Source organism: Phanerochaete carnosa (genome assembly GCF_000300595.1).
Source record: "Phanerochaete carnosa HHB-10118-sp unplaced genomic scaffold PHACAscaffold_8, whole genome shotgun sequence".
Classification (NCBI taxonomy): domain Eukaryota; kingdom Fungi; phylum Basidiomycota; class Agaricomycetes; order Polyporales; family Phanerochaetaceae; genus Phanerochaete; species Phanerochaete carnosa.
The window spans coordinates 927,069-953,412 of NW_006767635.1; the positions used below are offsets into that span (position 1 = coordinate 927,069).

Below are 26,344 nucleotides of genomic sequence, written 5' to 3' on the forward strand. Positions count from 1 at the left end.
CTTCTAGCTCATAAAATAGCTTACAAATCCATCAGAAATGGCAATTTCAGGACCATCAAAAGTTATCCTTGCCCGTACCTTTCCTCATTGCAAACATGAGGCAGAAATGATCTCCACATATGTTCTTTCAGATGTCCTGAAATGCGCCACAGAGTCTTCTGAAACATGAACTCTTTGCCGTACCGAAATGTAGCCATATTGAGTCATTTCAGGTTCATTTCAGGCTACACAAAATTTATCATTTTCTTGCACCGCAAATGGCCATGAAAGTGGTAGCAAATCTATCATTTTAGGACACCAGAAAGCCCCGGTTAAGTCTCCGAAAATGAAACATTTTTGATGGCTTGACCGGGACATTTCAGGTGATCTGAAACCAGCTCATGCCTGTAGTGCTAGTACTGTAAGGCTCTGATCTTCAGTAACGCCCGATTTTCCGAACCAGACCCAAGCGCTTATGTGACTTTTAACGGTGATAAGGCCGTAATTAATGGGTGTAAACTCTCATTTCTTACATAGGCGTCTGAAATGTATTGAAGCTACAATGAGTAAACGCAAGTAAAGCTTGTAAGTTACAGGGTCACAGCCCTGGTGATATCTTTTCGACTTTCTGCATTTAGATTTGCAGTTCCATGGGGACAACTTCAGTGAATGTTCAGGTGTACATAAGGAATGCTGTGGGGCAATAATAACCTGAAGTAAGGACTCCACGCTTTGAGCAACAGGAGATATAGAGGTGCTGGGCCAGAGACTCGAGGGGTGCTAGAGCATCGATATCATACTTTGCGACACTCACCTACACCTATATTTTGGGTATATCTGTAAGTTACCTGTAAGTTATTGACTTTCTTCCGCAGCCCTACCCGGAACGTCGTTCAACAAGCATTTGCCATTCTCATGCCATCGCTATTTTGCTGCAGAGGTTGATCACTTTCCCGGAGGATAGATGCGTTGCTGGCCAGAGGAAGCTTGAGTTCCACGGAGTAAGGAGCTTAGAGCGAGAGCACAATATTATACAATCTCGTATAAGCCCAGAGAAATGGAATGCTTACATTGTTTTCCCGAAGGCCGGATGGGGCGGACGCCTTCGCATAAACCGCTCGACTAACCAAAAGCTCACCATTCAATGACACTAGTACTCATCAAGATACGGAGCGCAGCATGAGTACTGTGACGCTGTCATGTGCCTGACTCTTAAAGGCGAATCCTCCTACATTTCCCGGCCCGCACACGTGAAACTGTGAAGAGCTTCGCATGGCTCGCGCAGGAGCTCACGAAAGACAGCATGTACGTGCCGCGGCCGTTGGGTCGCGCCCCTGGACTTTCGTTGACGAATGCACAGCCAGAGGGGACATGCTATACACATTCGTTCCCGGCACTAGCATCGCGCATTTCGAAACGGGCACGCCCGAACATAGTTTATCCTCTCGCTGTGCGGCGGATGAGCGCCACATTGCCGTGCGGCGAGGCGGTCCTTGGCAGTCGAAAGGTCCAATGCCGCTGCTATCGAGGTGCAAGTACAAGTGATATAAACTAGCATGTACGGTTCAGCGATTACAATGAAATTTAGTGTGGTGAAGATTCCAGTAGGTGATAGCTACATAACGGTACGTCAGTCTCGATCACATCGAGAAATCCGGTCGGAACACTTACACAAGATCTCAAGCATAGATCACTTGCGTGTCAGCATACCCTGGATTCAAGTGCCATAGCATGTCGATGTCTTCTGCATCATCCATAACGAAAGTGCCCAACTTCTGCAGAGTCCAAGAGCTCCCAATCTTACTGATGATATTCCCGCACAACCAGTACTTGAGGTCGGCAGCCGCAACAACAGCGTACTCAGCGCCAGCCGGGGATGCACCCAATAAAGGGGTGACAGAGCTGACAGTGACGGTAAAAGACCAAGACTTAGCTTGCCCGCCGTCTCTTGGCCCAATCAGGACCTGCAGCTGTAGACGGCCAGCTATTCCAGTAGGATGGAAGACGCAGCGTTCGACGGCGTACGCGACATTTGAATATACGGCGGATGCGGGGTCGTAGTGGACGAGATCCTGTTGCAGGTACGCGACTGGGGAGGTGGAGAGAGGTGTCAACGGATGGCGCATGAGCTGCTCCCAGCTCGGGCGCCACCGAGCTTTCAAGTCGGCGCCGGTGATGGGAAATAGGAAGAGGAGGTCGGTCAAGAACTTGGGGTCCAGCTCGCGCACAAGACGTTCCCATGCTGTCTCCGCAGAGATCGTCTCGTCATATATCGGCAAAACTGGACACTGGAGAAGATAGCCGAGGCCGCTGATGTAGTCGTTCTCGCGACGAGCGTGACGCAGCCGGAGGAAGCTGACTAGCGCGAAGAGGTCGGGAGGGGTCTGGCCTTGGGGAAGTATGGCGAGCAGGTCATTCATCCGCCGATGGAAGAGTTCTATTGTACCATACACGCCTGGATCACGCTCGTCGAATGGCTGGGGTGTGAGTCCGCCGAGAAGCCAGTTCGGCGTGGCCTCCTGCATCGTCCAGACACGGTTGATCCAATGGTGCGCACTACCCTCCTCCTTCAAAGATCCTGCGGACAGTCGGAAGGGCCTCCCGAGACCGTTGAAGTAGGTCACGACCACCTGCGAGGGCTTGCACCGGTAGATATACCCAATGGTCGGCACATCAAGTCGCCACTCCTCCTTTCGAGTTCGTTCGGAGGCTTCGCGCCACTGCCATATGTCTACGACGTCTCGTCTCGGATGAGATGACAAGGTGGTCGGCGGGATCTCCTGCCTAAGGCAGAGCACGTCCAGCCAGACGTATTCGGCCCCCAGGTTGAGCAGCTCGATGCGGATCTGGCTGAGGTCGACATCTGAAGGAAGAGGCACCGGCCACTCGTAGTCATTGATGGACGTCCACACGCGCCGAAGCTGCGAGTCGGGAACCCAGCTGTGAGATATCGCCCACAGGTTCCTCGGTACGTCTGCTCCGAGGAGCACGTAAAATGGGAGGACGCGGTTGCTGTACAAGTCCCATACTCGGCGAGGAGAGATGCGTGGATTAGTGATGAGATCGTCGGTAATAGCCTTCTCGCGGCGACGGTCGCCGATCTCCTGGAAATTGACCAACCGGTTGCCTACATAGTCGATGTCGCAGAACCACCCACGGCGGATCCACCCATATGCATACCCGAAGTCGTATCTGCATCGAGGATGGTGCACTATCTGACCGAGAACGCCTCTGAGGCTGGGGGTCCTGTCGAGACTGTAATTCGTACCGAAGACGTCATTGAGCTTTTGGAGAACCCCATCAACTCCGAGGGTGAAGCAGAAGATATCCGCGTCCGAGTCGTAAATAGCACCGGTGCCTTTGAATTTCGTCTGCAGGGGACACAGAGTATAATAGTCTATGGGTGCCGGAGGAGTGAGCGTGAAAATCTTGCCGTTCGTGCGCTGCTTGGCAGACGAAGCCTCGAGAGAGCCACGGCTTTCGTTCATCATCATCATGAGATCCCATACTCCCTGGTGGGAGAATGCATACCGGCGAGAGGCGTTTGGACTCGATGTTGAGACAACTCCTGAGCTGGGACTCTGAGGACGTGGGTCACGTGCACCCGGAAGGGCATCGTCGAGGCCGAAGATCAAGCGCAATCCGGGAGGTATCGGGTGCCGCTTGGACAAGCTTCCTCCAGGAGACGCGGCGAGGTTCTTCCACAGACCAAGAGACGGCACGTCTCTCGGACGCAGGTCTGCCCGCGTCCCACTCTGGCGACGCAACCACTGGGTGTCTTCTGCAGGAGGCGGGGGGTAACTGCGGCCAGCCACTCGATCATCAATTGCTGGGGGACCAGGATGAAAAGAAACGGCGCGTTGCTCGTCCTCGTATCTTCCGCTATTGCCGTAGCCGCCATGCTGTGAGCTGCCTTGCTCATCATCGTCCATCGCTCTCCCCAGACCCGACATATCCCACGCGTTCATCCCCGCACCGTCCGACCGATCCTGCAAGTAGTAGCCGCTGTTAACATCTTCATCCTTCAGACCATGATCCTGTTGCCAAGGGCTGCTTCGTGGTACAAGCTGGGGAGAGGGCGCCTGATGCTCGCCGTTCTCTGGCCACGTGTTTCCACGTCGGGAGAGTTGACTGGAGCCGTATCGGGCAGTCGCATTCTGAGACCAAAATTCGCCCTGTTGCGGGAATGCCCTTTGTGACCCTCCTTGCGGCGAGGAGCGAGACGGCGGGGGACGCTTACTTAGCTCTGCTGGGGATGGGTGTCCCTTGTAATTATAGTAGTTAGGTTGCATGTACGACGCGACTTCGGGTGCGGAGATGGGCAATCCTTGGCTACCCAGGCTCAGCTATGTCAGGATAAGGGTGGGTGTAACTCACGTAATATCGAAGCAGCGTTAAGTACGATGAAAGCAGCCCAGGACCTCCCTCTAGCGACTGGTCTATTTGATGAGAATATGTTGGATGCAACGTATGCAAAGCGTCGAGGCTATTCGATCGGCTGGCTCTGCAGGACGACACGAATATTGGTATGGGAAGAGGGGGCTGCGTGGAGGTGCAAAGAGGGCTTTGAAGCCTTATCGATAGATGCACGCTTCTTTGCAAAATCCACCACACAGCCTCTCTTACGGATGCCGCTAAATGTCAAATTTGGAGAGTGTTAGACCCTGCATGAGAAAACCTGAGGATTTATTGAGTCACTTTCGGGGTAGCAGCGGGCTCAAAGTCGAAGGAGGAATATCTTCGGCATAGACGAGTTACTGCAAGGCCTGAAGGGATGACTGTACAGTATCCAGATTAGAGTTACAACATCACAAGTGCGCAAAAATATTGTCACACATTAATAACGACTCTATTTGTGTGTCTACGAATTTTTGTGACCTCCCGACGCTCGAGGCTTCCTTGACATCGTCCCCAGGCCTTTCCCTGGCTCGCTTCCACCTTTGGAATGCCCGCAGATGCTTACGTCATCCGGCGCGGGACCGTAAATTTGGCGGGGTTCAGCTCTACTTCTTGACTGCATACCCCAATGACGTTTACTGGTTGGAATGAAGCGGTGGTAAATTAGCACGCTGAGCGCGCCGCATGTATTCTCTAGGTTTGCATGGACGTCGCAAGCGAGGGCGGCGTACCATGATGCGGTTTACTTAGCAATTATGCAAGGGAATGCTTTGTTCTCATCCCACATTTTATCGAAGATTTGCGACCTCAGTTCGCGAAGCACGTACCGATCGATGAAGACCTCCCACGAGCCCTCGATTCGTCTCTCGTGTGGACCCTTGGGAGTCAAAGTCGCACCAGCTATATTACCACCGCTCCGCAGGATTATCGCACATACCATCCTAAAGACTATAAGGAACTAGACTTTAGGCTGGAACAAACTCGCGACATTCTTTGCGCTATGCGCAGATAATCTTCCACCCCTCCTGCGGTAGAGGCTTGACCTCCATGCCGAATTCCTTCTTTCCAGCCTTCAGCCTGCCCAACGCTGTATAAAACTACTGGACTCGTCAGTGATGATATTTTTCTTAAATATGCGCGGGACGGGGTTGGGGAGTAAGATGAAATACCTGCGCGCCCAAGCAGAAATTGTCCCATGCGGAACGACAATGTCGCCGGGCTTTAGGACAACCAGCGTCGGGCCAAGGTGAGTGTCCCACCGATGAGGACACCGTAGTCAAGAGAGATCGTGCGGTGGATATGAGTTCTGAGACACTTTCGCAGAAGCAAGTACCATCACCCAACTGTTCCGAGCGCAAAGGCGCGTCGACAGTCCAAAAGACGCTCTCGTTGGGTTTGTAATGCTGTTGCCATATCTCTGAACGGTGTCCTTGAGCCCTCTGTCGTTGCTCGACGGGGAGCCCTCTGTATAGAAAAGGTCTGTGAAGGCTCGGCGAGCTCCTGAAGTTTCAGAGGAAAGATTGAACGAGTCAGTCGTCGGCGAAGATTGCCTTGACAGCTGGGATAGGGCCTGTAGTGTGACAGGCGGAAGCCCAGTCTCTACAGGGGTGGTCGATATGGCGAGCGCTTTGGTCCTGAGATGGTTGAGTTTAGGCGCGATGTGTCTTTATAGTTCGCAAACCGTCGAAGAAGAGCTCTGAAACACCTTCTGTTCACTAATGATACCTAGTAAGTACCATAAGATGTGGCGTATCGCCTTGAGGGAGACTTTATAGTCGTGTTAGTCGCGCCATCGCCCAGCCAATTCATATGCGATGTTGCGAGAAGTTGGAGCCTAAAGGGTGTATCGATCTATAGACGATGGCCCAATATATGGACGAGGACAAAGATGTGTGACTCACATTGGTGCTTCCTCCAGCAATCGCAGCCTGAGCTCCAATACTCAACTAGTGTCTACTCGACTCAAGCAAGGCCTGGAGCGCCACATAAGCCAAGACTCTACGACGCTGCCATGTATTCTTTTACGGGTGACTCCAAATGAGAATTTCCATAGTTTCGCTTTCAACTCGGGTCGCAATAAATGCTCTCTTCTTTGGAGACTCTGTTCTGTAAGTAGACTATCGCACAGTTCGAGGTGAATACACTGAGCAGGTGTCATCATTCTCCAACGTTAACGTGGCCACATAATATGTTTGTCACTCACCGAGGCTAACTGTTCACGATGTGCTTAGAAGGATCAACGTCCTGCAGGGACCAGCTAAAAGAGGGAGTCTTGAGGGTCGTCGCGGCAATGCACTCCGCAAAAGTGTCATGCACGTTGGTTCCCGATATAGATCTACTAGAAAGAGTCAGGGCGGCGGAGCTCTCTATCATCTCGCGGAGGGAACTTCTTGCATTCGGCCCTCGTGTTTGGCCCACTCGAGAGATCGACACGACCTCGCACAATGAATCTAATCACACACCCACTATCTTGTACTGAGTGTACGTCTTATGCCGGGAATACCAACGAAAATTTCTCCTACATTCAGCACATCAAGGTTTAATCTAGTACTATGCACTCGCGGCACTACGCGGTGGTGACCTTCCAATCGTCCGGCATAGGCGTGAACTCTATCTCAAGCTCCTTCTCCCCAGGCTTCACTTTGTTTGCCGCTGTGAGAAGGTGAATCTCTCAGTGATATCTGTTTTGAGAACTGTACACAGCGGGCTTACTGAGCAGAACAAAATACGTCCGCGTCCACTCGTCCGATGCGTTGACCCAGGCGTGGATCGTTCCACGTTGGACGACAACGTCGCCGGGCTTCAAGACTGTGCGTTTGTTGTCGTCAAGCACTAGAGTGAGGGCCCCTTGGACATGGATGCCATAGTCGATCGTGAGTGTACGATGGAGAACCTACGAGAACCTATGAATCCTACAAACGCCTCCGCCGCAGTGAGCATCGGAACCCACCGTTTCCGTGTGAGGAGGCATGTCCATAATGCGGAAGACACTCCCATTGGAGTTCACAATCTCGTCATCGCGGGGCTTGAGGACATCCTCGAGACCTCCGTCGTTGCTTATCGGGAAGCCGAACGACCGATATGCATCTGACAACATCGTCGTCGTCCCCTGAGCAGGCCAAAAGCGGACAGGTTCATCCTTGACGAAGATTGCCTTGCCATCTGGCGTGTGGCCAGTGATGACGCGACGCGCAGGGGGAGGCTGGGGAGGTGCAGTAGTCGACATGAGGCGTACCAGGGCGTACGCGTCGGAATTGCAGTAGGCCTTTAAATACTTTCCGATTTGAGCGGAGATCGCTTGGATTGGCTAACGCCGCCTCTGAGCCGGAATGGACAGCAAGACGAAAGGAGCTCAAAAGTGCACCTTTTCCAGCGCACCAGGTAGTTTTGTGGTCACTGCTTACGGCAAGTATCGAACAAATTATGGTCTGAGTTGGACCTGAAACGGTTTGAGAGACATCCTGAGACATCATCATGCGCCGACAGCTAGGTTCCACACGGTACGTGTGGTAGATTTCTAAAGATGGCTCAATGTCTCAGCCGTGACGGCAGCGATTTCATCGTTGACATGCGTGTCACGGCCTGCGGCACAATGGGCACCAGAGTCCAGACTCGCTATTGGCGCATCAGCGCCACAATGCTCGCTGTCCATTTCGCCACACATATCGACATCATTTAGGCTACATTTCTGCCGCAATTAGACTACCCTCAGCCGAACGATATGCAAGATGCATACGGCTTCAAGGAGCGCAACGACCGGACTTGAAACTTGGATGGCGAGTCTACATCCTAAGAAAAGGTATGCGCTCATGGATCGCCACGAACGGCTAGTATACATGCGGTGAATAGTGAGGATTTCTCTCAGACTCAGCACATTAACGTCTAACCTATTAAACAATTAAGACGCTACGCAACGGTAGCTTTCCACTCTTCAGGTAAAGGCTTAAACTCCATGCCGAGTTCCTTCTCTCCAGCCTTCACTTTGTTCGTCGCTGCGAGAAGGTGAGTCTTTCAGCGATAACTCCTTCGACACTGCATGAGACGGGCTTACGGAGTAGGACGAAATACGCCCGCGCCCACTCGTCTGTTTCGTTGACCCAGGCGTGGATCGTTCCACGCTGGACGACGACGTCACCGGGCTTCAGGATAGCGCGTTTGTTGTCGTCGAGCACCAGGGTAAGGGTCCCGTTCATGAGGATGCCGTAGTCAAGTGTGACCGTACGGTGAAGGACCTACTAGATCCTGTGAGAACTGAATGCTTCCGCGGCAGTAAGCACTGGCACCAACCGATTCCGTGCGTGGAGGGACATCAACGGCGCGGAAGACACTCCCATTGGGGTTCACAAGTCCGTTATCGCGATGCTTGACAGCATCCTCGAATCCCCCATCATTGCTCGCTGGGAAGCCGTCTGACCGGTATAGGTCCGTGAACACGGTCGTCGATCCCGCGAATGGATAAGAGCTGGCGGGCGCATCATCGGCAAAGACTGCCTTGCCATCTGACGTGTGGCCTGTGATAATGCGGCGCACGGGGGGGAGTCCAGCAGCTGCAGTGGTCGACATGAGGGTGCTTTGGTGCGGAGGTGGTCATGTGGTGCAACTGTGGTGGGGCTTTATAGTCATGCCTGGGAAGAACTCTCACACTGTCAATCGCCGAGTTATGATAAGTAATCGCGGCATCTCTTGCTTCCAGGAAGGTTGTGTACCTCTAGTCACGCTACCTGCCAGATTTGTGTGCGGGCAACTACGATTCGATGACGCCGGTATCCAAAAGGCTAGAGGCGAAGCGGATCGAATCAACTTTGTGGATGCTAACCTATGCACGTAATTTTTTTTACGGTTTCGGCGACAAAGATGCATGACCCACATCACTATGCTTGCCTAAATAACCCAAAATTTTTGTTGTTTTTGTTTCATGAAAGATCTGCAAAGCGGTGCCCAGAGCACCACACGAGCCAAGACGCCACGGCGCTGCTAGATATCTCTAATGGGTGTTACCGAGAGAGCATTCCGCGTGAATTCACTCTTGGGCTGCAATGATCTCATTTCAGGACTGCAGGTATATGCTGTACAGCTACCAAATTCAACCTAGACAGATGATACGATTATCACTTACCACGACTTGCCGCCGATATCGGGCCTGAAAAAACGAAAAGCCCGCAGAGTTTAACCGGTAGAAAGGGATCGTCGTCGTTAAGCACTATGTGCAGTAGTATCTCTACTGGTCGCTGGCGCATGTCTATCGGAAACAATCATGAGAGCGGTATAGGACGGGGTCCTGGTGAGTGGCGGCGAAGGATCATCAAACGAAGTCCGGTGCCAACGCGACCCATGCTTCCGACTATCAAGTTCGACTCACTCAACAATACGGACGGACCATATTCACGAGACTACTTTTCGACGTATGTTTCAGTTCTTCATGGGATAAGTGCTAAAGCTGAGAAGCGAGTGAGCAACACTAAAAATTCCCCCCTAGACTCGGCACGTCAGGAATCTATATGCTAGGGACTCAATGCACTATTCCGTGCTAGTAGCCTTCCACCCCTGTGGTAGAGGCTTGTGTTCGATGTCAAGTTCCTTCCCTCCAGCCTTCACTTTGTTCGTCGCTGCAGAATAAATAGCTTTCTTTAGGGGCCATATCTCGTTGAAACACTGCGCAGGACGGGCTTACGGAGTATGACAAAATACATGCGCGTCCATTCATCAGTCTCGTTAATCCAGGAGTGAATTGTCTCACGCTGAACGATAACGTCACCGGGCTTCATGACGACGCGTTTGTTGTCGTCAAGCACTAGGGTGAGGGACCCACTAATGAGAATACCATAGTCAAGCGAGAGCGTACGATGGAACATCTGTTGGACTCTGTAAGCCGTGCAACGTCTTCGCACCAGTAAGCATCATCCCTCACCGCTTCCCTATGTGGGGGCATGTCAAATACCCGGAAGGTGCTCCCGGTGGGATTCACAATCACATTGTCATGCTGCTTGACAGCATCCTCGAAGCCTCCGTCGTTGCTCGGCGGAAAGCCGTGTATCCAATATAGGTCCGTGGTGAAGGTCTTTGAGCCACCAAAAGGATAAGAAGCGACGGGTCCGTCATCAACAAAGATCGCCTTGCCGTCCGGTGTATGGCCTGTGACAATGCGACGCACAGGGAGAGGCTTGGCAGCTGTAGGAGTGGTCGACATGAGGGATGCTTTGGTTCTGAGTTGATCGGGCGTAAATGCAGTGGAAATTTATAGTTCAAAGACCTGCCTGTAGGAGGCCCGAAAAATCGGTTGACCTCTGCCTATTCGTGTGCCGGTATTACGAGGAGGTACGGCTCAGTGACGCCCAGGACAAATTAGCCTGCGGTACCGTCGGTCTGGGAGTCATCCATCGGAAAACCGACGTATGCGTAGCAAGTTAGGCGGTGACAAGAATGTATGGCCTACATCGATATGTTGCTCGACAGTCGCAACCTCAGTTCTGATACGTGGTGATTTGTTGAGCTTACGGTTCGACCGAACGCGAAGCCCACACTCGCGCCAAATTGATTTAAGACGCCACAATACCGCCGGACACTTCTTGCCGTGGTTACGTAGTCGCGGTTCCGCCTTCGAGCTTGAGCCGCATTTTCGTCTCCAGCGATTTTGTTTCGTAAATCAGCCATTACTCACTCCGGAACAGATACGCACTGCGCCGACGCCATCATCTCCAACGCAGACGTAGCACATGCCGCTGCGTTTGTCACTCACCATATCTTGCCGCTGGCTATGAATATGAGTACTGTAGTCGAACGTCCCTCCACAACTACTAGTAGTGCAGAAAAGGAAACTCGAGGGCTGTCGCAGCGACTGAAGCAGTCTCATTGGAGTATCTTATCCTGGCTGCCGATAAATATTTTTCAGAAGATAGCCAAGAACAGGAGACGTATAGGATGGCGGACATGGCATGAGGTCAAGAGGCAGCGGAGGGGAACGGGATGATGTGGCGAAGCGCCGGTTTGCGACTTGCCTCTGATCATCATCTCACCCGAGAATTCAAATCCACTACAATGGTGAATTCGATCACCAGACACCATGATTTATACTTCATAGGCATATTTTCAACGCTTGGACGATCTCACCTTTCTCTTGCGAGGATAAAATCGGATTTTGTAGACGGGTAACTTGCGAGCGATACTTAGTACCGCTATGGAAGCCCTCGGACTCTCGGAGGCTCGTGCTGCGCGGACACGAGATCTTTCCACGTGCCTCTTCTGTGCAAGCTCATTTCGGCGCGTCTATGCCAGTTCCACTCCGGGCTTCATCCACTAACCATCCAACAGGGCCCTCAGCGTGATCTGTGCAAGCGCGATTGATCCGTCGCCACAAGGCGCATGGCGTGCGCAGGGGGTTCACCTGCTGACCGGAACTTTTGCGCCTTATCACCTGTGCTGGCTTGGAACCGGATCCGCGTCGCCCGCCTTAGTGTCGATAAGCGATCTTCATGCGCATACAGAGCTGTGCGCACAGTCCAACCTGCAAAAGCTTTCAGGATGTGTCTCAATACGATCGATTGAGCATGAAATCTTCTGGAGGCAGCTCTGACTAGGACGCGAGGGGTGCCTGTCTGTTGCCACCATCACGACTGGAAGCGGATCTGCGCAGTTGAATCTGACTGAGTCGCTGATAGACAGACAGGTTTCGATTGCAGAAACCTCACGTACAGGTTTTATAGTAGCTGACCGGTTCTGTGCTGAAGGCAAAAATAGAATTATCGACAAACAATTCGCCTAGCTATCATTGCTAACAACTTGTATCGCATCGGCATCGGCATCGGCATCCTCATTGCCCAGAGCGCAAGTCTTCTTATAGATGGCCGACGTTTTATTGAACCCTTCCTTCGCCCCCTAAGTATCCCGCTTGATCCGCAATCTCCCCTGGTCCGTTGTATTGACTAGTTGCACGATGAACGAACGTGTAGCCCTGCACGGTCATTCCAAGTGTGTCCTGTTTCGCCATCTATTCATCGGTCTAACAACTTCCCAGCATTCAGAGGTCAACACCCAGCAATTAAACGTGTCTACCCGTGACATCAATCATACCTCGGTAGGTATAGACGGCCCCCAGAGAGACGTGTCCCATTGCATTGACTGAGTCTGAAAGCAGGGTCTGCTATGACGATCTTCGCTTCCCCGAATAAGGTACAGCAGCTTGGTATGTTGTATTCTCTGGGTCTGGACGACGACGATCCGCAGCGATTGGTCGCAAAACCCTAATCACTGGGCAAGGTAAGACACATGTTTTGCGGAAACTTCCCTAAAGTGCGCTGGACGCGAATCGGTCGCGGCCCTCGCATTGTCGAGACGCGTTATACATCACCGCTCTGGCGCGCAGAAACGCGATTGCTCTCGACTCTCCGTGCACGACGGACATCTTCGCACAATCCGCGCTGCAACAGCGGCCTGGAAGTTGCGCCCTGTGGACGCGTGCAACGTCCGCGAAACCTCGTGTGTCTCATTGCAGAGACTGCGGCGATAGCAGCGATCGCAGCGTGCCAGAATTTGGAGCAGCAGCACGATCGAGTGTATACGATCCCAGATCGCCGTCAAGCAAATTTACATACGCTGCCGGACCCTGTGATCGAACGATTCTCGTTCTCTCGCTTGACCCAGTTCGTCCATGCGATCTCTATCTTCAGCTGCACCGCTCTGACAGCTCCTGCAGGCTTTTCATTTCCGGCTGCCGCTCTTTCTAGGGGCACATAGGCAAATCCGGTACCGCCTCCGGACACGCGTCGTTCATGTCGGTGTAGGTTGTGCGGCCTGGGGACGCTTGCTTCTGCGAGATACTGGTCGACCGAGGCTTGCGCGCGCAGGGCACGAGACGGCTGTGAAATGCGAAGGGTGAGCTGGTGGGGCCACGCTTTCCGCGCAAGGGAATGCTGACCTCTTACGGCAGCCATTGCCCCCGCTGACCTTGTACAAACCTTGTACAGAACCCAAAAACCGGCTTGGGTCCGATTTTGCCGCTTTCACGTGTTCCCTCCTTCCCCTGGCGGTTATGGTCGGATGTTGACTTGATACGCAAGCAAAAGAGCTTGCTGGCACAGGTATGGGTTCAATGCTGTACTCGTTCGATGCTTCGTAACGCATCTGGTTCTTTTTTCTGTCTGTTTCTGGTGGGGCTAAGCTGGACATATGCACCACAAACCGGTCTGCCAGGAGCGGACGCGCCTGGATCGCGCGCGCGTGACCTTTAGCACTTCACGTCCGTCCCTAGGGCCCAGAGTCCCCCAATACAATACAGAACTCAGATGCCACCGTTCCGCGTCTCCCGGCTAACACAACACGGCCTCGACGAAAGGGAAACAAACCACCCCCGAATTCGCGGCCCTTGCTGCGTCGCGCAGGCGCACCGCGAAGACGCGTCTCGTCCTGTCGCGGCGCGCGCGCACGCCCGCGTTTTCGAAATTCGCGTGCTTCCGAGGGTGTGTGCAATCGAGCGCATCGGGATCGCGCCAAGCTTGTAGGGCCCGGGATCACCGGCTCACCATGCACATGCATGCGTGCGCGTCCGATGGTGATCGTGTTCATTAAGGGATCGCTTGGCTCGAAACCACGATCGCGCATGAAGGTGGTGGGGGTATCTCAGGTTGCAGTTGGGAGCATATGGCTGAAGTGAAAGCCGCTGTCCAGAGCGTGTCGTTTGAACTGACAAGCAAGTGTGTTCCGGCGGACGGAGGAGCGCTGGCGTAGGACGTTGAAACGTTCATGAGACAAAGACAGGCCAGGAAGAGAGAGAGAGCAAAAAAATGCGTTTCGCGAATAATTTAAGGGTACATGCATGTAGATGACGCAGACGCGGAGCGCGAGCGTTGGGGGTGCGAATGCAAACGGAGGAACTGTGACGAACGAGGCGAAGCACAGGCGACGTGATGGAAGAACTGTGTGGTATGTCATGCGATGCACGAAGGTATCCAACCTGAGCCCCCATCCTAATAATACGAAGCGATGACCAACAAATGAGCCCGAAGTGAACAAAAACGCGAAGCGACCCGAAGACGGCCATTACCCTCGACTGTACAGTAGATACTGCTCCCGCTACCCACTTCTGCAGATGCTCCTCGAATAGTGCGTGCTGTGTGATGTGTGCTTTGTTGGAATGCATTCCGATCCGGGATACACAGGTGGAAGGGCGCGAGCGCTGTGCAGTGCTTGGCACGGAGCGGAGTGCACGGAGGCGGGAGTAATAGGGCACTGGGACAGCGAGCTCGGATGGTTAACGCGGTGTGGTTTGTACTCGCCGCATTGATGGGCGGTCTCCGTTGGGGGGACGCCATTGTCTTTCCCATTCTTGCAGACATCTGGAGGTTCAAAAAGGTAAGATGGCGTTGAACAGACAAAGAGAAGCGAACGCACTTGACGAATCCGGAGTTTGGCTTCACACACGCACGCTTCCGCTTAACAAGATCAAAGGCGGCATCGTAGGACATGCTTTGTGTGTAGATGAGATATGCAATCACGACTGCAGCGGAGCGCGACACGCCCTGCGAAGAGGATTCAGTTGAATGCAAAAGGAACGATACTGCGCAAGACACACCTGCTGACAATGCACGAGCACATTCACGCCCCTCCGCAGACGGTCGTCTATCCAGCGTACAGTCGCCTCCAGGTGCGGTTTGAGGTCTGCGGTGGTGCTGTCGAGGATGTCGAGGCGGTAGCACTCGAGCTTGACGCCCTGGGAAGCATGTGCGTCTACGCTCGGGAGCCAGGGGGCGTCGAGGACCTGGACGAGTGCGCCGACGGCATGGGAGTTGAGGAGGGCAGGGTCGAGGATGGCGGAGAAGGAGCCGAGGTAGAGCGCGCCCGACCGGTTGGATGCGCCGGGTGGGAGGATGAGATGCATGGGGGTGCACATGGCCTGCATGACCTCGGGCGGGAGGTTGTCGAAGCGAATCATGTCTGTTGTGTGAAGCTGCTTGAGCGAGAACTGGGAGAAGAGTTTGTGTGTTCTGGGAGCAGTGTCGCTCAGAGATTATAAATCGAGAGTGGAGCCGGCCTCGCTGTTCTGGATCGTTTCCGCCCACTACAAATTCAAGCTGGGCACTCTTAACTTTCGTCCCTGGTTGGGCATATCTGCCAAAGTCAGCAGGCCCGGCATGTCCGCGCACGCACACCACACACGCTCCCAAGTCAAGGCGAACGGAGAGTTGTTGCACCGTCCAGGCCAGAGCATGGTCCAGCCTCCGAGCCCTCTCAGGCCCTCCCCTATCCCTCCCAGCGCCTATCTCCAGATCCCTCCAAGCTGACTCCGTTTGGCACAGTTTCCTCTCTCCGTCAGCCTGCGTTGAATGAGAGGCCTGGCCGGCTCAGGGTAGCACCAAGTGCCCTACAACGTTGTTCTTTTCCGACCACACCCACCCAACGACTCTCAGATCGATCGCAGCCAAGCTCGGAGGCAAAGTACCGCGCTGCGATATGCGAGCGCCTCCGCCGCGGAAACACTCTCCTGGGACGATCCGCCGGCTCTGTTCTCCAATTGGCCCACGCTGCCCGGGCCACAGAATGCACACTGTAGGTCCAGGGTCTCCTTCCTGCCCGTGGCGGTGCAGGCGGCATCTCGGATAGCGGGCCCGTGGCGCACACATTGCCTCCCGTTCTCCTGGTGTATCTCCGGGATACTCAAAACGGCTTCGATGCCGCATGGCGCCCTCCACTCACCTGCCTACGGCCCGCCTCAGAGTCCGAACGGAGGTGCACCGTCGGTGTGCCCCTGCCGTACCCCAGTCGAAGCACGCTCGTCCAATGCATGCTCTATTGCGCCACGGCCCTGAGATCCCATCGCCGTGCCATCCATCGCGGCAGAAAGGGCGACTAGCACTACCTTCAGCGACCCTTTTCTGCGAAGCGCGAGAGGCTCCAGCAGCGCGCATTCTAGTCTGGGAGCCTTCAGGCCCGTCTAGGATGCGCGCGAGCTGGGCCCATAGAGTCGGAATTTGTAGACGCATGACGCAACGGTCTCAGACGTCACCTCCGGGCTTGAGTTGACCAGAGCGCACGGTCCTTCTGACACTGGTAGAAAATGACGGGGACCCGATGCTGATGATGAACGGGGCCATGTGCCTCCGACCAATGGCTGCAGGGTAAGTCGCACTCGCGTCCAATTCAGCTCGAGTCGTACGGATAAGGCGGGACTTGGTCGGCGCCCGAAAGAAGTGGCGTATCATTAGTGACGAGTCGAATGCACTGTCTCTATGTACAGCATTTGATCGACCGAGCTAATGCCATTATCGGTAGAACTTCTCGAGAGCCCACTTCATTCGCCGCACAGAGCACCAAGCTGCGCTGGTGTCGAGGAACACACATGGCCACTCTGATTGAGTGGGGATGTGGCGGGAGGGCTAGAGTGAGTTGTCGTGCCGAAAGAAAATCGTAGTTGCTCTCGAATATGTGAAGTGGTGAAATCGCTTTCGACATCGCAGGGGCAAACTTTAGCTACTTTCTTCGTACCTGCTCTGCCAACCAGCCCCAGAGCCACTCGCCTGGTTTTGTATCATACATATCTCTCACACAGTGGGCGTGTGGCGCGTATGGGGCGAACCACTTGCTTCCACATTCAGCTGAAGGCCTTCGGTCATTGCCCGTATAGAGCTGCGTGAGCGTGCCCTTCCAACGTTCATGAAAGAGCTTGTTCTGTATACAACCTTTGTCAGAGGAATGCGGAAGAATCAGCAACGAGTCGACGACACCCTACCAAGAAGAACTTTTGAACCTCGAACGCTGAGACCTATCGCATCCGTCAGCCTCCAATCCCACAACGCGCGTCGGAAGCCCATGCTATCATAGCTTGCTCCGACCGCATAAATCCTGGATCATCTGCCTCGTGCGTTCCGAACTGTCGCGGAATGTCAGTACGCGCCGCCGCTGATGGTGTTGATGACGCGTGCATGACCGTCGGACGAGCGGCTGGGCGGCGAGTGCGGACACGAGCAGCTCCGTGAAGAGGTCATTTGCTCGAGAACGTTCGTCCCAAACTGCATGTCGTACCCTTCCGCCGTGAGGTGCTCGACCGGGCACCACATGACTCTACTATCCCATATGCGGCAGCTCAGTCTCGTTCGGCTCTTACGCGTTGTTGTACAGGATGTGCAGCTCGCGCCTCCGCTCAGAAACTCTTTGTGCCGCGGCCGGGTTTGCGAGGTCCAGCTAGATTTATACCGCCTCTTTTGCTGGTGGCGATGGCCTTGAACTCAGCAAGGGCGGTCTCTGCCTGGGAGCGGTTTTGCGTGGCGATACGAAAACGGAAGGGGGCGGGATCGACGTTGATGGCGCCATGATCTTGCGCGGCCATCACTGAGCCGCCCTTGTGGCGCCGTCCCCTCGGCAGTCCGCGGACTGGTCCGAGAGTCGGCCTTTCGAGTGGACGACGAGCATCCCGTGATGGAGTACGTTGCTGGGTTCAGCTCGGGCGATATCACGGTCGACGGCAAGTTTGATGCATTGTACGAGTACTCCCCATGGACCGTGCGTGCGACCTAGTGGCTCCGCTTAAAGCTACCGTGACATGTGAAGTTGGATTTGGGCGCCGCCGACGTCGTTCTCCCCAACGTTTTCAGCCGCAAAAGACCAGGTTTGCGCGCTCTATCTTGCTACGACCGCTGTGTTCATTGCTCCAGAACAGATAACGATGCGCCTCAACCTGGTTATCGCATTCTTTGCGCTCTTCAGTGGCATTCCTGTCTTCGCACAGTCCGGAACCAGCACGTTGTCTGGTGTTAGCCCATCGACCAGTGGCAGCTCCATCGCCCCTTCTGCTACCTTCAGGTAAGCACAGCGAACATCTCTGCAGAGACCTAGCCTGATTATCACTCAGTTCCAGCAGCGTGGTATCGCTGCCTATCCCGACACTCCACTCACTTTCATCGAGCTCGACGGGCTCCCTCCCGACCGGCATCCTGCCTTCTGGATCTTCATCTTCTCTTCCCGCGTCGAGCACATCCAGCCTCGGCAGTATCACTATCACTAGTGGTTCTGCCTCCAACATCGGAACGTCCAGCAGCGGAAGCGCTCCTGGGGTGTCCATCCCAATCAGCGGCATCCTGCCTAGCACCGTCCCGACTACGACACCCACAGCCTCTACCACAGGCAGCGGCAGCTCTAACAGCGCTAACTCACGGCACAGTTGCATGGTACCGGGCTGGCGCACGATCTTGCTTGGCGTGTTGGTCCTGGTGCTGGGATGAATGCAGCTTCACAAGGAAGCGAAATGATGCATGGTGAGCACCACAATAATCTTCGCTTCCAATCGCAACTTTCGGGCTGATAACAATTGCAGCGGTCACGTCTCCACGACTCCAGGTTCACGATATGAGATTGTCCACTGACATGTGCACTACACTTCTGTCGCGACCCTGCGCCTGCTACAGCCCTCCATACTTAGCTCTATAAAGGCCGAGAAGAAGACAAACTCCATCGTGATTATCATTATCGTGATGCCCGCCTGTCAGTGTGCTCCCAGAGACACGCATAGCCGAGTTTCGCGGGAGCGGATCAGTTGAGCTTGGAGGAAAGGAAACGCACGTCATAGTAGAGTAGGCCCGCAATAATGGCTCGTGCGGATAGGTTCGTAACACAGGTCTGCGAAACCCCGCTTCGCCGTTCGTAACTTTGCGTCTGTCTACCGATTCCAGAGGATCGTCGCCCACAATCAGTCTTGCTTACTCTCATTCCTGTGTCGAAGTCAAGAACTTAGCGATGGCGAAGTGTTTATGACATTCGAACCTCCGGCGCCGACTGCGGCTTACAAGTCGGTAGACGCAGATCGCTATAGAGGATCCCACTTACGAACCTGGGGCCCACGACCAACGTTTACACTGAAGGTCGATTACGTGCAGCCCGACTTATGTGTGAAAGAAATCTGGGGCGACGCAGGACATATCATGATGCCTGTTATAGATAGTCGCTCTCTGATGGCGTGGTCTTGTTAGGTTCGAGGGGTAGACAGGCGGCAGGGTGGGTACTTCGAATGAGTGGACTACTAGCGTCTGGCAGCCGAAGGAGTAGTGGGGCTGTCGATCAGGAGTAATATAACAGCGGATAGAGCCGAAGAATTTCGGTGGAGCCTCAGGTGTTAGGCCATATGTATAAGTCCCAAGTGTCAAACTCAGTACACAAAGAGCGCACCACCCAGTGCACATGCGCCGACACCAGAGCAGCGGTAAAAGGATGGCTAGCATCCTGCAGAACGATTGGCGATCAAAGAAAGAGTATGCCGTACCTGACTTGCGTGAATAGGGCGTAGCAATCCGTGAACTTACGAGGCAATCAGCAGGTCTGAACACGAAGACGGGAGCCAAAGGTCGGCTGCAGCTGTTGATGATCGTCGCTGCAGGCCTAAGCCGTCGTATTCCAGGTTTGCTGTAAAAAGATGGACGTCGGATCGATCGTGTCCAGGTGGCTCACAGTGGAGACGTTCAGAACTTTGTTACTGGGAGGATGTCCCTACATTGATCGCCATCTGCAAGCACGCACAGAGGTGACGCGGATCCTGCTTCAAACGAACTGGTGATAGATGGGATCTCGCGCTGCAGACAGACCCTAGTCTGAAGCGTAGCTTCGCGGAAGCGGATCAACCGTCGTCGTCGGAACCATGCTCGAGGACTGAGGACCTATTGAATTGTTAAGGGGAGAAAGCTGGAGCGAAGATGACGGAACCTGTCCAGCTGAAGCATGCTGGAGGGGGCATGAGGCTGCAAGAGAAGTGTTCAGACGTGAAAGTTCTCGTGGACGCCGCCGGGGTTCATTGCGGACTTTTTCTTTTTCTTTTTAATCCACGTTCTTTTAGTGCGTACGACCTGGTACATGAGCACGGTTCATTGCGGTAGAAGCTGAGATGATCCTCACAAACTTTCGTGCCTACCCTGCGCGAACACTGTCGGGAGACGGTAAGTAGGTGTGCTCCGGAGTGGTCTGTTGCGACCATCATTGACTGGTGTGCTCCTGTCAGCCTTAGGTTGGCTCGCTGTGGTTCAACCTTTGGGCCGAGCCCTCTTACCATTATGGCCCTCGGCGCTTCTTGGCAAGACTGCCAACTTTCTCGATGGCTAGCACCCTCTTGCTGCCTCTCAGTGCGCCAGACAATCATTTAGACCCACAACCTCAAAATTTAAGCTCAACTTAGACTCTACACCACTCAAGCGAGACGGATGGTCCAGTGGTAGCTGAGCCCGGCATGCAGCGGCAGTCTTTTCTCCTTGGGTCACTTTATGCGTCGCAATCTTTTGCAACTGACGGAATCTCTTGCTCTCGTCCGTCATTGGCTTCTGGCCCATACCATGGCTCGGCCCAGTGAACGGGCTGGTAAGTATGATTGATCCAGATTTGTCGTTTTTTGTCGGTTCGACCTAGTTCGATAAGCAAGTTTCCCTTCGGTATAAGACTCGGCGTGGCCTTAAAAAAGTAGTGTGAAGTTTTTTGTCTTTGAAGCTCTTGTTGCCTGCCTTTAATGCCTTCATTCTGGGCCTTGTCACACCTCTGCGGCAGTGCTATATGTACCACTAGCAGCAAGTTTGGCAGCGGTTGCTGTGGTTGTACAAGACATATGAAGAGAAGTATGGTCACGGACCCGGTGTACCTTGAAGGTCGATGTAGTGTGTCAGAACCTCAGGCTTCGCGGACGTCACATAATGGTCACATAATGGTCACAGACCAGTCACTCATCAGCAACACTAGCGCTCGGGTCTGGGTTTAGTGCTCACGGGTTACTGAAGGGGGCCTAAGAGATGTAGGACTTCCCCCACGCGATAGGATGTCCATTACTACTCATAGTTCACTGCTAGCTTTTGCGCCGACCGGATTGGCTTTGGTACGCCGCATCGTGAACTTTTCTTAGACTTGTCGGTTGATTAATGTGGCATTTTCACAGCTTACTCATGCCGTGTTCCATTACTATGAACCTCCCAAGCCTATTGTGCCCGTTCTTACCATAGTTCTTGCTTGTCCTGCCGCTGTTGTGGCACTAGTAGGAGATTGGTGCGCATGGAACGTGGCCAAGACGTATCTGGTTTATGCGCTCTCGCTTTTCACATCGATAACCGCCTATCGGCTGTCTCCCGTACATCCCCTCTCAAAGTATCCCGGACCTGTGCTGTTTAAGGTATCGAAGCTCCCATGTATACCCATCACAATTAAGGGCGAAAGACACCTACTCCTTAAGACTCTGCATGCCAAGTACGGACCCGTTGTCCGAGTCGGTAGGTTGCACTCTGCAGCTGTGTCAACAGTTTGGACTGAACTTCTCGTGTACAGGTCCCAATGATCTTTCGATAGTGGATGCGGACGCTATCCCTGCTGTCCTCGGAGCTGGAGGTCTCGTTAAAGGCCGATGTAAGTCCTTATAAGGCTCCTTGCTATTGTTTTTCTGGTTTGACAGCAATATTTCAGTCTACGACATTCGCAGAGACCCCACCGCACCGAGTAACCTACTCGCTATGTCAGGAGATGCGCACGCGAACAGGAGACGTCTCTGGAACAGGAGTATGAGCAGCGAGAGTCTCAAGGACTACGAAGAACTTATCGTGACGCGTGTGACACAGCTTGTCGAGAGGCTTGAAGGTCTCGCCGGGCCAGTTGATCTTGTGAGCTGGATCAACTACTTCACGTACGTATGTTCAAGGGTCTGTCTTAATGTCTGCTCATAATTTTCTACTTTTTAGGTTCGACTTCATGGGCGACATGGCGTAAGTGTTTATGTTGACTAATTTGGCCGCCGGCTGATCCCAGGCTGTCAGTTTCGGCGGCGGGTTTCACATGCTCGAGGATGGTGCGGACAAGACAGGCCTATGGGGAGTCATAGAGACTTTTGCTGCGTACATAGGCATCTCCTCAAAGCGAATAAGCATCCAACTAAGCCCTCTTGCAGCTCGGTAGAAGTCATTTCTCAAATTCCATGGTGCGCTCAGCTCCAGAGAAAGATACCGATGGTAGCAAGAAACCTGCAAGCTTTGCGTACCATGGGTGTTGGATGTGCGACCGCCCGTCTGAAAAACGGCTCAACGAAGAAGGATCTCTGGTACCACTTGGTAAGTCTCTAGGCAACAACGAGACTTGACACCACTCGCTGATCGTTCGCTCTCCAGTCAGATGAAGCAGGTCTGGAGAAGGAGAAGCCAGCGACGAGGGACGTCATCGCCGACGGTCCGTTTTACAGTGGTGTTCCGCAACTTCGAAGTGAATGCTTACGATGGTGCATTCGCCAGGAACCCTTACAATTATCGCGGGAGCTGATACGACGTCGTCTGCAATGGCCAGTCTCTTTTGGTTCCTGCTAACACATCCCGAATGCTATCGACGCCTGCAGACAGAGGTCGATGCTGTATATCCTTCAGGCGAGGATGCCCTAGACGTCTCCAAGCACGGAGGGCTCAAATACCTGGCTGCTATAATGTGAGATAAATTTACGGGTAATATGCGCTTCGACCGCTGACCCCCAATCTCCTAGCAATGAGACGCTCCGGCTCGCGCCTCCAGTCCCGACGGGTGGGCCCAGGGAGCTTAAGAAGGGAATGGGAAGTCGAGTAATCGCTGGACAGTATGTACTAAATCCACTTGTGCTACCGTTCCCAGTGCTGATGCATTGCATCTAGCGTCATTCCAGAAGGCACCCAGATCTACCTCCCGCCCTATGTATACCATCGGAACCCCTGCTACTGGCCCGGTGCGACAGACGACTTCGTCCCCGAGCGCTGGCTCGAGCCCGCTGCACAACAGAACTTCGCGGCGTTCGTCCCATTCTCGTACGGCCCCGCGAACTGCGTCGGCAAGAATCTCGCGCGGCGCGAGATGACGATGGTCGTGAGCCTGCTCGTGCAGAAGTTCGAGTTCACGTTCGCGGACGGCTTCGACTGGCAGGCGTGGCCAGACACTTTGCGCGACTACTTTATCCTAACCCGGGGCCCACTCCTAGTTACGCTGCGGGAGCGCCAAGCCCGAAAATCTTAAATGCATTGTCTCTTGTCACTGCGGGCCTGACTCCAGTCCCGGTATTTGGCCACCCGCCCGCTGAATGGGGGAATACTACTCCGCCCGCGCAAATCCCCGACAGCTCGGATTCGAAATTGCGACACACTTCAACGCCAGATAGACACGGCTGGTTTGGTGTATTATACAAACGTACAAATTAAAGAGAGGTGTAGATTTGATGGTGTGCCTAGTAGTACAACAATATGTGCAAGTGCAGGTGGAGACCACAAAGCTAAAGCATGTGTAGTGTCGATAAATATATATTCGTGGCGTAAAATGAAGGTATAGACGGGTCCGACAGATAAACTGGGCGCAGTTTCCGTACGTGCTCTTCGTCACTGCCAGCGCTTCAGAGCAGCGAGTTCGTTGATTTTTCCGCTTGGGAATGACCCTCGACGTCGGTTGTGCTCAGGGAATATGGCAGGGGAAGGCTCACGTTCCAGGGTCTTTTGTGCGAATCCAGGGACGCTTCACGCTCGGAGCCTGACGGCAAACCGGTGAGCGGGACGACGGGAGTGGTGGTGACCTCAATGGGAGAGGCCACGTGGAGCGTGTCGGACGTGTGCGCGTCGGTGGTGCCCATCGTTCGGTTGAGCTCCCTGTGTGACATACACGAGCTCCAGACTAGAACACGATGGGCAGGGTGTTTAGCGCTGCGCCCGGGTGCGATGGAAACGTCAGCTGGCACGCACCAGTGGCAAAGACAACGCCCGCAACCGACGTGTAGCAGTTTACGAGCAATACGTAGGTGCAATCAATGTTGTCGGGGTTGGTGACAAGGATCGTAAGTTGAATTATGTTCAGGATGACTGGCCGCTCTCGATTAGTCGTTTCTGAGATAGTGGAACGTAAAGAACGCACCGGGGAAGATAAAATTAGTTCCTGCTATCCAAAAGAGTCCCATTGTCCTTCGTGCCAGTGAATCTGCAGGGAATGGCACATGTTAGCCAAGGGCGAGCCCAGATGTGAGTAATCCAGCCTGCACCTCCAAAGCCGTACGATGACAACAACGAAATCTGTCCCCTCGTTCTCTTCAAATATGTGGTGTATAAACGCCAGAGAAATAGAGCGGATACATAACTACAGAAAGTGAGCAATTGTGGAATGCTAGCTTGATGATCGAGCCCAAAACGCACCCATTATCGAAGATCTCTAAGGTCCAGTTCACTTTGATAAAAGGGCTGTTCGCAGGGCCATCCTGTATCGTCAGGACATTGTTCCCATATGGCGGCGCGACCTCAGAGAATTGTACGTAATAACAGACTAAGCAGGCGAGGCGAACCAGCTTGACAGCCACGGGGAATGCCATAATGGCCAACAAGGTCTTCCGACCAGTCAGCTGAATGGGAAAGACAGCGACTAGTCGTAGCAAGAGAACCAGCTCGGAGATCCATGTCACAAAGGACAGAACAACACCGAAGGCGAGGAAGACGGACTGCGCGAAAATTTGAAAAGGGTGGACGAGGGTGATTATCTGCTCAAAGCACACATAGGTAATGAAGACAGCATACGCGTAGGCAAGGATGTAGTGCTGACCTGGAAGTATCCATTCCATATGCCGGTCGCGATGCCCAAAAGAAGGTCGAGTACGTTAAGTACAAATATGGGGCGTGTCCGGGTCGCCTTATCAGAGAAATAGAAGAGGGCGCCGAGCATTGCAAGGAGTACCGTCGGGAAGATGGTACAAATCATGAGGAAGATCACAGCGGGCGCAATGATACTCTCTGCAAAGCCTTCGATAATGGGTACGACTTCTGGTGGTACCACCAACGTCGCGTTCGAGGCTTTCATCACGTCCCCATAGGCCGACGTCCAGCAGGTTGATAAACGGGGAGAGAAGACAGAGCAGGAGAGAAAGCAGTGACTCCAGAGACACCGCCTGTGGTGGTTGATTATGTGGTGATGATGGCATTGATGCGAAAACCTGAACCTCAGTCAATTCGCCGGGACGGTCTAGAATCATCTGATGAGAAAGGATATATAGTGCATCCAGCAGTTCAGACAGCAGCTCACAGCCGCACCGTGCTGTACTCGCCTGGTATGTTCCCGGCGTATCTATCTGTCCGCTTGGCAACACCACCAGAAAGATGTGCTTTCTGCAGTTTACTTATCGTCTGAGATCGGCCGGCCCTTTCTAGACTTTCGACCATTTAATGATGATCGTTTGAGCTTAATTAACGATCTGACAGCGCCCATCGCTGCGATGCATCCTTGCCGCTCTGTTGCGTTGCTAGCGTCGAGACCTGAGAGTAGTCGATATGGAGTTTGAGTAAAGTTTATTTGTGTCTGTTAAGATTAGAGGCCCTTGCTAATTAGAGCCAAACACTCTGAAGTTACCATCACGAACCGTCGCGGAAGCACTTCTTACACATGTTTTGGGAGCGGGAGTAGGACGGAACCGCCAGAGGTCAACCAGGGCAAGCCTGAGCTAGGCTAGAGGAATGGAGAAAGAAGGGACACGCAGGGCTTATAGTCACACGCAGCATTGTCAGATTCCAGGGCCTCTCGTTTACTTCTGGCGCGAGCGCTCCATTGTAGGCTCTTTGGGATCTTCCGCCCGTCCCTCGCACGAGAGAAATTTGGAACTTTTTTGTTGCAAAAAAAGAAAAAAAGCAAAAACAGCTTGCGAAAATAAGTAAGAAAATATCGTATTTTTTCTCGGTATCCGGCAGCCCGTCAACTCGGCAATCTGGCAGCCGAGCCGACTGTCCGCCAGGCCGTTTATCAAAGCGCCCTGTGGACGGCGGTACCCGGCGGATAATCGGCTCAACTGCCGGGTTGCCGAGTTGCCGGACTGCCGGATACCGAGCAACAAAATACGGCCTTTTTTTTGTTTATTTTTTCAAGCTTTCTTTGCATATTTTTTGCGACAAAAAAGTTCCAAATTTCTCTCGTGGATCGTTGCTTCGCTAAGCCTTTGAGACTGTTTCACACATAATTTGGGTTTCAAACAATATTGTAACAGCCGTCTTTGCGGTAGATA

General features: G+C 53.5%; 9 protein-coding genes across 9 annotated transcripts; 2 read left to right on the forward strand and 7 right to left on the reverse strand.

Annotated features, from left to right (window-relative positions):
* Nucleotides 1-1,616: 1,616 nt before the first annotated feature.
* Nucleotides 1,617-4,331, reverse strand: PHACADRAFT_260919 (uncharacterized protein). The gene has a single exon (XM_007398760.1). It carries the CDS (start codon nucleotides 4,269-4,271, stop codon nucleotides 1,659-1,661), a length of 2,613 nt encoding a protein of 870 aa, XP_007398822.1. The 5' UTR covers nucleotides 4,272-4,331; the 3' UTR covers nucleotides 1,617-1,658.
* Nucleotides 4,332-6,826: 2,495 nt separating this feature from the next.
* On the reverse strand, nucleotides 6,827-7,710 carry PHACADRAFT_176509 (uncharacterized protein). Its single transcript, XM_007398761.1, has 3 exons — nucleotides 7,328-7,710; nucleotides 7,090-7,270; nucleotides 6,827-7,029 (listed from the first exon to the last, which is right to left on the reverse strand). Exons 1-3 carry the CDS (start codon nucleotides 7,601-7,603, stop codon nucleotides 6,944-6,946), a joined length of 543 nt encoding a protein of 180 aa, XP_007398823.1. The 5' UTR covers nucleotides 7,604-7,710; the 3' UTR covers nucleotides 6,827-6,943.
* Nucleotides 7,711-7,994: 284 nt separating this feature from the next.
* Nucleotides 7,995-8,947, reverse strand: PHACADRAFT_260922 (uncharacterized protein). Its single transcript, XM_007398762.1, has 4 exons — nucleotides 8,665-8,947; nucleotides 8,429-8,609; nucleotides 8,265-8,369; nucleotides 7,995-8,204 (listed from the first exon to the last, which is right to left on the reverse strand). The coding sequence occupies exons 1-3, from the start codon at nucleotides 8,938-8,940 to the stop codon at nucleotides 8,284-8,286; spliced, it is 543 nt and encodes a 180-aa protein (XP_007398824.1). The 5' UTR covers nucleotides 8,941-8,947; the 3' UTR covers nucleotides 7,995-8,204; nucleotides 8,265-8,283.
* Nucleotides 8,948-10,004: 1,057 nt separating this feature from the next.
* Nucleotides 10,005-11,339, reverse strand: PHACADRAFT_211736 (uncharacterized protein; the record flags this gene model as incomplete). Its single annotated transcript, XM_007398763.1, has 2 exons — nucleotides 10,286-11,339; nucleotides 10,005-10,229 (listed from the first exon to the last, which is right to left on the reverse strand). The coding sequence occupies exons 1-2, from the start codon at nucleotides 10,562-10,564 to the stop codon at nucleotides 10,005-10,007; spliced, it is 504 nt and encodes a 167-aa protein (XP_007398825.1). The 5' UTR covers nucleotides 10,565-11,339.
* Nucleotides 11,340-14,143: 2,804 nt separating this feature from the next.
* On the reverse strand, nucleotides 14,144-15,507 carry PHACADRAFT_260927 (uncharacterized protein). The gene is made up of 3 exons (XM_007398764.1): nucleotides 14,942-15,507; nucleotides 14,761-14,888; nucleotides 14,144-14,705 (listed from the first exon to the last, which is right to left on the reverse strand). Exons 1-3 carry the CDS (start codon nucleotides 15,299-15,301, stop codon nucleotides 14,621-14,623), a joined length of 573 nt encoding a protein of 190 aa, XP_007398826.1. The 5' UTR covers nucleotides 15,302-15,507; the 3' UTR covers nucleotides 14,144-14,620.
* Nucleotides 15,508-17,083: 1,576 nt separating this feature from the next.
* PHACADRAFT_260928 (uncharacterized protein) lies at nucleotides 17,084-17,563 on the reverse strand. The gene has a single exon (XM_007398765.1). It carries the CDS (start codon nucleotides 17,421-17,423, stop codon nucleotides 17,250-17,252), a length of 174 nt encoding a protein of 57 aa, XP_007398827.1. The 5' UTR covers nucleotides 17,424-17,563; the 3' UTR covers nucleotides 17,084-17,249.
* A 366-nt stretch (nucleotides 17,564-17,929) lies between these two features.
* PHACADRAFT_260929 (uncharacterized protein) lies at nucleotides 17,930-19,039 on the forward strand. Its single transcript, XM_007398766.1, has 4 exons — nucleotides 17,930-17,971; nucleotides 18,023-18,165; nucleotides 18,215-18,617; nucleotides 18,677-19,039. Exons 2-3 carry the CDS (start codon nucleotides 18,029-18,031, stop codon nucleotides 18,582-18,584), a joined length of 507 nt encoding a protein of 168 aa, XP_007398828.1. The 5' UTR covers nucleotides 17,930-17,971; nucleotides 18,023-18,028; the 3' UTR covers nucleotides 18,585-18,617; nucleotides 18,677-19,039.
* A 2,109-nt stretch (nucleotides 19,040-21,148) lies between these two features.
* Nucleotides 21,149-23,340, forward strand: PHACADRAFT_198544 (uncharacterized protein; the record flags this gene model as incomplete). The annotated part of the gene is made up of 11 exons (XM_007398767.1): nucleotides 21,149-21,205; nucleotides 21,266-21,593; nucleotides 21,649-21,726; nucleotides 21,784-22,000; nucleotides 22,056-22,079; nucleotides 22,131-22,208; nucleotides 22,262-22,421; nucleotides 22,479-22,536; nucleotides 22,599-22,785; nucleotides 22,841-22,930; nucleotides 22,986-23,340. The coding sequence occupies 11 exons, from the start codon at nucleotides 21,149-21,151 to the stop codon at nucleotides 23,338-23,340; spliced, it is 1,632 nt and encodes a 543-aa protein (XP_007398829.1).
* A 691-nt stretch (nucleotides 23,341-24,031) lies between these two features.
* PHACADRAFT_260933 (uncharacterized protein) lies at nucleotides 24,032-25,657 on the reverse strand. Its single transcript, XM_007398768.1, has one exon. The coding sequence runs from the start codon at nucleotides 24,914-24,916 to the stop codon at nucleotides 24,395-24,397; it is 522 nt and encodes a 173-aa protein (XP_007398830.1). The 5' UTR covers nucleotides 24,917-25,657; the 3' UTR covers nucleotides 24,032-24,394.
* Nucleotides 25,658-26,344: the final 687 nt, after the last annotated feature.

Coding starts and splice junctions, on each gene's coding strand:
- PHACADRAFT_260919 (XM_007398760.1), bottom strand. CDS start 4,271: ATGCAACCTAACTACTATAATTACAAGGGACACCCATCCCCAGCAGAG.
- PHACADRAFT_176509 (XM_007398761.1), bottom strand. CDS start 7,603: ATGTCGACTACTGCACCTCCCCAGCCTCCCCCTGCGCGTCGCGTCATC. Junction 7,271..7,327: donor TGCCTCCTCACACGGAAACG/GTGGGTTCCGAT, acceptor AGGTTCTCGTAG/GTTCTCCATCGTACACTCAC. Junction 7,030..7,089: donor GACGTATTTTGTTCTGCTCA/GTAAGCCCGCTG, acceptor ACCTTCTCACAG/CGGCAAACAAAGTGAAGCCT.
- PHACADRAFT_260922 (XM_007398762.1), bottom strand. CDS start 8,940: ATGTCGACCACTGCAGCTGCTGGACTCCCCCCCGTGCGCCGCATTATC. Junction 8,610..8,664: donor TCCCTCCACGCACGGAATCG/GTTGGTGCCAGT, acceptor AGGATCTAGTAG/GTCCTTCACCGTACGGTCAC. Junction 8,370..8,428: donor GGCGTATTTCGTCCTACTCC/GTAAGCCCGTCT, acceptor ACCTTCTCGCAG/CGACGAACAAAGTGAAGGCT.
- PHACADRAFT_260927 (XM_007398764.1), bottom strand. CDS start 15,301: ATGATTCGCTTCGACAACCTCCCGCCCGAGGTCATGCAGGCCATGTGC. Junction 14,889..14,941: donor TGCTCGTGCATTGTCAGCAG/GTGTGTCTTGCG, acceptor TCCTCTTCGCAG/GGCGTGTCGCGCTCCGCTGC. Junction 14,706..14,760: donor CCAAACTCCGGATTCGTCAA/GTGCGTTCGCTT, acceptor TTGAACCTCCAG/ATGTCTGCAAGAATGGGAAA.
- PHACADRAFT_260928 (XM_007398765.1), bottom strand. CDS start 17,423: ATGTGGTGCCCGGTCGAGCACCTCACGGCGGAAGGGTACGACATGCAG.
- PHACADRAFT_260929 (XM_007398766.1), top strand. CDS start 18,029: ATGCGCCTCAACCTGGTTATCGCATTCTTTGCGCTCTTCAGTGGCATT. Junction 18,166..18,214: donor GCCCCTTCTGCTACCTTCAG/GTAAGCACAGCG, acceptor ATTATCACTCAG/TTCCAGCAGCGTGGTATCGC.
- PHACADRAFT_260933 (XM_007398768.1), bottom strand. CDS start 24,916: ATGGAATGGATACTTCCAGGTCAGCACTACATCCTTGCCTACGCGTAT.